Here is a 10,157-nt window from a genome sequence, read left to right as displayed (position 1 = left end):
GCGATCGTGCTTTGACCGGGGTTGATTCTTCCAGGGCCGAGGGGACTAGATTAACAGAGGTGTGCTCGGCCTTCGAGGAAGTCCACCGTCTTTATTTTGTGGTGAGCTTTGGCACAGGCCTTCCGAATCTCGCGTCTTCCTTCCTTATCGAGTTTTTCTTTTGCAGGCCTTTGACAGGCTTAGGTCTGAGTTTCTCCGTCATGAGCTACTCCGTCATGGGGCTGGGCTCCGAGTAGGTCCCTTGGGCTCCTTTACGAGGAGAAGGAAGTTGAGTTGACACACTGGCGATATGAGGCATACCAGAGCTCGAATTATGAGAGTTATTTGATGGAGCAGGTAACTTCCCGTCCCGAGCGAGTACGTGTTTCGCTTTTTAACTTCTCAGGTTAATTCTTCGCCTATCCCAGCTGCAGAAAAAGATGGAGGCCTTGGAACGCCTTAGGGGTGAAGCCAATCGAATCAGGAATGACTGTGGCAAGCTAAGAGCTCGGGCGCAGGCTCAAGCTTCAGAGGAGAAAGGTGCCTTGGCTAAAGTTCCTGCCTTCGAGGTCCAACTCCGCTTAGCTCGTGATAACGCTTCAGTTCAAGCGGATATGATCATGAAGCTCGAATCCGAACTTTCGAAGGTCAGGGCTGAGATCGTTGATGCTCGGACCGAAGCAGCACTGAGCCGGACTAAGGCTGATCAGGAGATGGCGATTTATTTGAAGGATGCTACCGATTCCCAAGCCGAGTTGAAGAGGGTCCTCGATCGTGAAGAGAGGATAAAATAATATGCTCATTGTAGATCCCGAAGAAGGGTTCTCGAGGAGATCGGTGCCAGGGGTTTTGTTCTCCAGGAAAAGTTGGCGCGAGCGTGGGCGGACGAGCGTGGTGCTCGGTCATTCCTGTCTGACGCCGAGGAGAGTGAAGATGAGGCTGATAGGTCGTAGACCTCAGGGGCGGGGCGTAGAGTTCACCATTTTGTATGCAATATCTTCAGAGCGTGCTTGTAGATGGAGAATGCACTTTTTCACATATGTAAATAAAGGAAAACTTGAGGTTTTATTTCTTCTGTACCCCTTTCTACTTTGCTTCTGACCAGGTGGACTGGTTTCAGAGTTGGTGAGAATCCTTAGATTCGTGATATGGCCCTGGGGCTCATTAGGCAGGTTCGGGGGCTCTTATGCGCTCGGTCGATGCGACTTTTAGTGTAAGCTGGCGTTAGAGCTCTTATGCTTTTGCTCAACTGTTTTGGGTTTAGTCTCCGAGTCAGGCTTCGACTCGAGCTCATTCGACCCTCAAGCTTTTGTGTTTGCATGGGCGGGCGACGATGGCTCTTACGCTTTGCATTTGGGCATTTGTATTTTAATTATTTTGGGTTCAGTCTCCAAGTCGGGTTTCGACTCGAGCACAATTGACCCTCAAGTTCTGTATTTGCGGGGGCTGGCAACAACGGCTTTTACGCATTGGGTCGAAGTGACCTTTTATATGCACGGCCCTGAGGCTCATTAAGCTAGCGACAATGGCTCTTATGCTTTGCCCCTAGGCATATAAAGTTAACTATTTTGGGTCCAGTCTCCGAATCGGGTTACGACTCGAGCTTATTTTGACCCTCAAGCTTTCAAATTTTAAGCTGGTAGCAGTGGCTCTTACGCTTTTGGTCGTTGTGACCTTTTAGTATGTGTGGCCCTGGGGCTCATTAGGCTGGCGACAATGGCTCTTACGCGCTTAGTCGATGTGACCTTTTATGTAGGCTTTATTTTCCTCTCGTTAAGGACTTTTGAAATGATTTTGCCTGACCGGTCGTCGATTCGAGAAGAACCTCAATTTAAAGTCGTTTGCGGCGATGTTTGAACACCTCGGAAGGTTTGGCTCGTAGGTTGAGTAGCTCGAAGCCTTATGATTTGGAGCTGACATGGTCGAAGTTTTTTTGCCTGTCGAGGGTAGCCTGTTTAACCGGTTCTTTTCGAAGTAGATTTGAAGTAATGGCCTATGATTTTGTAGCGACAGTCGGGCGTCCCCGAGTCGCGTTAATTTGGCTGGTACAGCCGTATGACCGTAGTCATTTGTGTTTGGCCGGAGCCATTTTTGGTCCCCAGTGTAGTAGTTTAGGTGTCTATATCGAGGGTATGCCCTTTTGGGAATCTTACAAATGCGATATATAGCCTAAACTTCGGGATTGAGTTTATGCCTGTAGTAAGGTCTTACAAAATTTTCATGCCTTTTGAGGTCTTATAGTTTTATTGATACTTGGTACAAGTATGATGCATGCCTTGCTTGAGGTCTTACAGTTTTATTGATACTTGGTATAAGTATGATTCATGTCTTCCTTGAGGTCTTACAGTTTTGTTGATACTTGGTACAAGTATGATTCATGCCTTGCTTGAGATCTTGCAGTTTTATTGATACTTGGTACAAGTATGATTCATGCCTTGCTTGAGGTCTTACAAGACCGAGTCTGCCCGCTCGGGGTCTTACGGCCTCGGGTTTTTTAATGAAAGGCGATTGGCGACAGTCTCCGAGTAATCGAGTTTGTTTAGGCTCGGGAGCCATTACTCGTAAGCTCGGAATTGCCTCGTTGAGGGCTTACGATTTTGCAGATTCCGACCCTGAGGTCATGATGCCAGTCTCCGAGTGTTCGGGACGTTTTCCTTTCCTAGAGATGTTTCGTAATTTCTATGTCGCCTCATTGAAGGCTTATGAGTTTGGAGTTCCGACCCTGAGGTTATATGGGTGCCGAGTTGTTGATGCCAGTCTCCGAGTATTTCGGGGCGTTTTTGGTGGAGGGATCTTTGTTGTGAAAATGCTGAGTTTCCTTTGGAGTACGATTTGCTTTGGCGAAAGATATTCTTTGATTGCTTGGAATAAGTACATGTTGTTTTGTTGTCGTGGGTCCGGATTATGCGAACACGGTTCATTTGACCGTTTGGCCCGGTACATCATTTCCTATTGGAACCTTGTTCGGCGTTCCTTGGTTTTTCCGAGTGGATGACCTTTCTAGGGGATGCCCTCCAGTGTTCGGGGTCGATTGCAAAAGAAGCCTTGTACGCTTGTTGGATCCTCCTTAGGTAGCATGTAGGTGTTGCCTCGTTAGAAAACTTGCCAGCGAATCCTCTTCGGGATAAAAACTCGGTCGAAGGAAAAGAGTGCAACAGATGCTTTAAAACCTTAAGGTCTTCGAGTTGGGTTAGCGTTCTGACCGCTTCGATCGGGCGCTTACATAGGGCTTAGTCTGAAATACGAAATGAAAAGAGAGATGGTCGTACCTTAATGTGAGACGCGCCGGCGATGTTTTAAGAATCAATATGTTCTAATCACTCGGGATGAGGACGCGGTACGGTCCTTTATTTTGTTTAATCGGGCTTGATCGAGGGTGTGGCTCGATTACCCTTTGGCTCTTTTGCGGGCGGAGGTGCAAGCGCCGGTGCCACGTCGTGCATCGCGAACATTTCCCTTGTCGCATGTTGTTCCCCGTAGACGGTTTTGATTTCATCCTTTGTTGGGAATTTCATCATTTGGTGAAGAGTGAATGGTACCGCTCTCATGTAGTGTATCCACGGCCGTCCGAATAAGGCGTTATACCTCATGTCTCCTTCGGTGTCATGGAATTTGGCGTTTTGGGTCATGCTGGCCACGGTGACTGGGAGGATGATTTCCCCTTTCATTGTTTCACTTGCCATGTTGAATCCGTTGAGGACTCGAGTGGCGGGCACGATTTGGTCAAGCAGTCCAAGCTTTTATATCACCCTCAGCCTAATAATGTTGGCCGAGCTACCTGGATCCACGAGTACACATTTTATTTGAAAAGAATTTACAAGGAAAGAGATTACCAATGCGTCATTGTGAGGTTGAGACAAGGTCTCGGTGTCCTCTTCGCTGAATGTGGGGGCGTCCTTGGGGATGTATCCCCGGAACTGATTTTTGGCTCGATTGCTAAGGAATTTCCGGAGATGCCCTTTGTTAAGTAGTCAGGCTACCTCTTCTTGGAGTTGGTGGCGTGTTGTGAAACTCGCACACTAAGTTGTGATTCCTTTGTGAGGGATCCGATTGTATAGGCCTGGGCCACTTGGCATCTCTGATTTTGCTGATGGCGAACACAATGCCCGATACATCAACGCTGAAGTTGTATTCTGATAAGCGAGGTGCCCCTGTTGGCCCCGTGTCCCCGTCGAGTCCGCCTCTGTTGATGAGTCCCCGAGGGTTCTGTCCTCGGTTCACCAATCGATCGTTGCGAGGCGGATTGCGTCTCAGGGCATTCCTCCTATCCTCGGGTTACGGCTGATACCTCTCTTTGTTCGGTTACGACTCCTTCGCCAGGAGTCTGCACGGATATACTAAGCCCGATGGGGCTCCCAGCTGGTCATTTTCGACCCTGATCTTTGACTGATACCTGTTGTGGACGTCCGACTAGGTTACGGCGGGGTATTCGATCAGATTCTCTTTCAGCTGCCTTGAGGCCACTGAGCTTCGTTCATTCAGGCCTTGAATGAAGGCCTGCACCGCCCAGTCGTCGGAGACCGGGGGTAGTTCCATTCGTTCTGTTTGGAAGCGAGATACGAATTCTCATAGCATTTCATTCTCCCTCTGCTTAATCTTGAATATGTCGGATTTCCTTGTTGCTACTTTGATGGCACCGGCGTGTGCCTTTATGAAGGAGTCTGCTAGCATGGCAAATAAGTCTATGGAGTTGGAAGGTAGGTTGTGATACCACATCATGGCCCCCTTCAAGAGTGTTTCTCTGAACTTCTTCAGTAAGACGGACTCGATCGCGTCGTCTTTTATGTCGTTGCCCTTTACTGCGCACGTATAGGCAGTGACGTGTTCGTTGGGGTCTGAGGTCCCGTTGTATTTTGGGAGTTCTGGCATTCTGAACTTCTTTGGAATGGGTTTCGGGGCCGCTTCTTCGGGGAACGGCCTTTGTATGAACTTCTTTGAATCCACACCTTTTAGGACCGGGTGTACGCCGGGGATCTGGTCGACCCTGGAGTTGTAGGTCTCGACCTTCTTATCGTTGGCTGCTATCATTTTCTCGCCCGATTCGATCCTTTTGGTGAGATCTTTTAGCAGTTTTACGATGGCAGGGTCGGCTATCGATCCGTTATTGCTCGATCTCTCAAGTACCTGTTCGGCTAGGGGAGCTGTTCCCGGTGCTACCGTGCTGGGAGTCTTCGGGTGGCTTTACAGCTAAGAGATAGCCAGTTGTTGCGCCTACAACATCTCAAAAATAACATGAAGGCTAACTTCCCGTTCTTCCCGAGCTAGGGTTTTTTGGACTTCCTGTTGGTCGCCATGTTGTATGCTCATGCCGGTGTGTGAGGTTTCATCGACCTGTTGTGCGTCTTGCGAACCCGCGTCCGCTGGAATCGTTCCAGGCGCGTTATTGGGGTTTTGTGGTGGCGCGCCAGTAATTGGAACATCCACACCGTTTTCTCCATGGTTTTCAAGGTTGTCGTTCTCACCTCTGTTCACTGAGCCAGACATTTTGACCTGAAATCAAAGATCTTGGACAAGAAAAAGTGTGAAAGATGTGTTGTGTAACGAAACCAGCAAGAAAATAATGACTATTATTTTTAGCCCCACGGTAGGCGTCAAACTGTTTACCATGAAAATGGTAATAATAATTAAATTTGTTGATTGGACTCTAAAAATACGTGATCTATTTTTATGCTAGTTGTTAAGCAGTTGATACTAGATATGTGAAGATAAAAGAGGAAATGCGAGCTAGAATGGGATTATAGTCGAACCGGGGGGTTTAGCTATTCGGGCTTCGGACTGACCGATGAGGGCCTCGAGGTTGATGTCCAGGCTCGGGCTCAAGCTATCGGGGATAATCGGGAACGGACTAACAGTTAGGATATGATTAAGGAAGGCTCTTTATGGCCAACGACAAGCAATAAATGAAGAACAAGTATGAAATCAACAAATAAGAGTAATAATATCGAAGGGTCGTGTTAGAGAGAACATAGAGAGAGAGAGAGAGAGAGAGAGAGAGTTGTTATTTATCTTATGTAGAATAGTTGGAGCAACAGCAGCCCTCTACAAAATGGTAAGGATCTCCTTTATATAGGAGGGGAATCCCAACATAGTACGAAAAGCATTAATTACAAAGGTATGGGGATGGGACGGCTAGACGCGACACCCTGACATATGTTCTAGGCAGGGCGGCTTTGTCAAACTTAGCAGCGTGCCCTAGGAACTCCCCATTTTTACTCTAGCCTCGGTCGATATTCCCTTAAAGCCGGGCCTCGACGAGCTTCGAGAAAGGGAACTCGATCGCAGCTTGGCGTCCTCGAGGCCTCGAGATGTCCTTCTGAAATGAACTAATAGCAAGAAATCAAACCCTCTAATTTCGCCGCGCACAGGTAAGGCTAAATATAAAGTATAAATATTTTGTATTTTTAAAATATAAAAAAATATTAAATCCCAAATCTTAAATCCAATTCGAAATCCGAAATTTTATAAAGTAAATCTGAAAACCAATTGTAATCCAAAAATCCAAACCAAAACTCCAAAAAATATTCAATTTCGGTTCGAATTTCGGGTTTGCCTAAACCATGTCCACCCCTACCCTCAAAGACAAGTTCAAAACTCATGATGTGTTGTTACTTGACCACGTATTAAATGTAAATTGAACAGTCAACATAAGATTTGAAATTAAACTCGAAAATGGACATGGAGAATCAAATCAAATTATGGACACATATTTGATTGTTATATGTACACTTGACACAATTAGTTGTTGTCATACTTTCAGCAGAAAAGTATAATGAAACAAAGCCAATACTCATTCCACCCAATTTATGTCCAAATCCTTGAGTTTCATGAGCCATTTTTGTGCATCTTGTGCAACAAAAGGTTTAGACGACATTGTTTCACCATTTACATCATTAGCTAACACTTCAACTTTCGTCTCCTTGGCAAGGTTTGCTTGTCTGTTAGGATGCCTTACCTTAAGTGACAGAAGACGCGAAACTTCATGAAGTCCACCCCATTTTTCTAATGCACGAGCAATATCATAGCGACCTGTAGGAGATAACTTGAAACAATCAGAACCATATGCGAGGTAAAGAACCACCACAACTCTACGCCTCATAAACATTGTGTCATGTGGCACCCAGATGGAATCCAAATATATGATTGTCCCAAGTGTCAACCACCATTGTGGCCCGGGACCATAGAACTTCCTCAAGATGAGTTACACTTTCAAAACACGTTGTAACGCAGGAACCCTATGATGTTTGGTACCCTTCAAAGTTACAGAGCATTGGAGCTTGATAAATATGTAGTACTATAAACGTAAACCCTCTTATTTGCTGATGTTTTAAATTTCTCAGATTCAAATAACTAAATCAAATTTTCTTAAACAAAGCTCAACAGTTGGCAAAGCCTGAGGTTTTAAACTTTTGTTTACCATTGATTCTTAAACCATTTCTCAGTTTGAACATGCTAAAGTTGTGTGGCACTGAGCTAACTATGAATTTTGGTACTCGTCAATGTTACACAGCTGCAAGTACCATCATAAGGTCAAATAAATATACGTATGAATGGAGTATTTCTTCATGACTACCATCTGTCGGACCAAGTAAAACATAATATTACTCCTGCAGAGGTAAGATTCAATCATTGCACCTTTATGAACAAAACTAGTTGATATTATTGGACTTCTTACAGTGGACGGTATCCTCCACTTCTATTTCACTTATTTCTTCCATTTTTGTAGGGCAGTGGGTGGAGCGGATGAATCAATTATACCAAAACAGGAACAAAATCTTGTAATCAAGTTCCATACCTGCACGTTCGAAGGATTTTCTACTGGGCATATATGATGGATCCATTCCCCAATTCGTCTGGAAGCGACTGATCTGAGAAGTTGCAGTTGCAGATTAATTTCCAAGCTTAATCAAAATAATCAAAAAAATATGAAATACAACAAAAAAAGGTGGTAAACTTTCTTAAAGAGTGAAACTCAATTTTTTCCCCATTGATCAGTATCTTATGATGTTTTCTGCTTTTGCATGTATTCACAGTTTATGCAAGAAATCAGAAGTTATAATTAGTACGAAGAACTGATATCTAACCTCCTCTTGTAAATTTTCCAAGCTATCCCAGTAACCTTTCGGTTTGCGGTGTTTGTAAGCAAGAGAGAGATTCATCAATGAAGCAATTCTTCTAAAACCTCCCATGCGTGTAATCGCCTTCTCAATGTCCACTCTTCCATGATTCCTGAGTTGCTTTCTCATAGGCATAAATCCTTCCTGTCCATGTTCAGAGATAAAATCCAAGAGCTCAGCTTTGAGAACTTCAATATCCCTCTGCAGCCCTGGAACTTTCGGCCTTCGTCGAGGTGAATATAAACTACAACTGTCTGAATTCTGCGCAGCTGGCCTATCATAATAAACAGATGAATCCTTGATTGATGAACTAACCGATGCCTCTCTACACGCATCATGGTTAAATTTCTCAAGAGGTTTCTCAGTTTCTCTTTTCTCAATGTGATCACGGATTGCACATAAGTTAGAGGGAAGGTCCTCATATATGACCTGAAAATGTCACAAACTGCTGAAAGTCCAAAAAATCAATGTAATAATACAATAGAATATAACGAAATTTTCAAAGACCTCTCCTCGGGTTTTGCTTCGTAATACTAACCTCCCTTGTAGTTTGGAGTATTACGCTTACCTCCCTTTGTTTGATTTCTCCTTAACAATTATTTTAATCTATTTCCTATTGTTAGAAACCAAAGAAGTTCTATATTTCATATCTAGAAGAGAAGATTACAAGGCCTATTTATAATACTAATTCACCTAATCTATTAGTTGTCATACACCTAATTACACCTACTATACAACTCATATACATGTGCTAGCTATGATGTAGTACATGTGTATACATGTGCTACACAACTTGTATTACACCTACTATACAACTCATATACATGTGCTAGCTATGATGTAGTACATGTGTATACATGTGCTACACAACTTGTATGTCAACACTCCCCCTCAAGTTGGAGCATATATATTGATCATGCCCAACTTGTTACAGATATATTCAACTCGAGCTCCATTCAAAGCTTTTGTGAAAATGTCTCCCAATTGATCTCTAGTTCTAACATGACCTGTAGAGATGAGCTTTTGTTGAATCTTTTCACGAACAAAGTGACAATCTATTTCAATGTGCTTAGTCCTTTCGTGAAATACAGGATTAGAGGAGATATGAAGAGCAGCTTGATTATCACACCACAACTTTGTTGGCAATGTAGTTTGGAAGCCAACTTCACTTAATAGTTGATGTACCCATACCACCTCACACACAGATTGTGCCATAGCTCTGTATTCTGCCTCCGCACTAGATCGAGATACGACATTTTGTTTCTTACTCTTCCACGAAATCAAGTTTCCACCAACAAAAACGCAATATCCTGTCGTGGATCTCCTATCGGCTTTTGACCCTGCCCAATCTGCATCTGTGAAACACTCAATGTTAGTGTGTTCATTATTCTTATATACTAGACCCCGTCCTGGAGATCCCTTTAGATAACAAAGAATGTGCTCCAGAGCCGCCCAATGCCTGACTGTTGGAGAAGACATAAACTGACTCACAATGCTGACAGAGTATGTGATATCGGGACGAGTTAATGTAAGATAGTTCAGTTTCCCAACCAATCTCCTATATTTCTCTGGATCTTCGAATAACTCACCGTCTTCTTTCACGAGTTGTGTGTTAGGAACCATTGGCATGCTGCATGGTTTAGATCCCAACTTTCCAGTTTCAGCTAACAAGTCAAGAGTATATTTCCTTTGGGACAAGAAGATGCCTTTCTTGCTCCGTGTAACTTCAACTCCCAAAAAATACTTTAGTTGCCCTAAATCTTTCGTCTGAAATTGAGTGTGAAGGAAAGACTTTAGAGTTGAAATTCCTGTAATATTACTTCCAGTAATAACGATGTCATCAACATATACTACCAATAAAAGAATACCATCATCAGACTTTTTATAAAACACCGTATGATCGCAATTGCTTTTCTTCATCCCATATTCTAGAACAGCCTCACTAAATCTGCCAAACCAAGCACGGGGGCTCTGTTTCAGCCCATAAAGAGATTTTCGAAGACGACATACCTTTCCACACTCCCCCTGAGCAACAAACCCAGGTGGTTGCTCCATATATACTTC

At 44.0% G+C, this 10,157-nt stretch overlaps 1 protein-coding gene across 2 annotated transcripts in view; it reads right to left on the bottom strand.

Annotated features, from left to right (window-relative positions):
- Window positions 1–6,610: 6,610 nt before the first annotated feature.
- The window catches only part of LOC107796576 (uncharacterized), a 42,887-nt gene continuing 39,340 nt past the window's right edge, over window positions 6,611–10,157 (bottom strand). For both annotated transcript variants that reach the window (XM_075225376.1, XM_075225375.1), the window contains 3 exons: window positions 8,061–8,522; window positions 7,772–7,844; window positions 6,611–7,005 (listed from right to left, as the gene is read on the bottom strand). In XM_075225376.1, coding sequence (XP_075081477.1) covers window positions 6,767–7,005; window positions 7,772–7,844; window positions 8,061–8,522 — 774 coding nt within the window. In that variant the 3' untranslated portion in view covers window positions 6,611–6,766. The remainder of the gene's footprint in view (window positions 7,006–7,771; window positions 7,845–8,060; window positions 8,523–10,157) is intronic.

Source organism: Nicotiana tabacum, chromosome 11 (genome assembly GCF_000715075.1).
Source record: "Nicotiana tabacum cultivar K326 chromosome 11, ASM71507v2, whole genome shotgun sequence".
Classification (NCBI taxonomy): Eukaryota; Viridiplantae; Streptophyta; class Magnoliopsida; order Solanales; family Solanaceae; genus Nicotiana; species Nicotiana tabacum.
The sequence above is the reverse complement of the archived record's forward strand: the minus strand, read 5'-3'. Positions and strand labels throughout refer to the sequence as shown.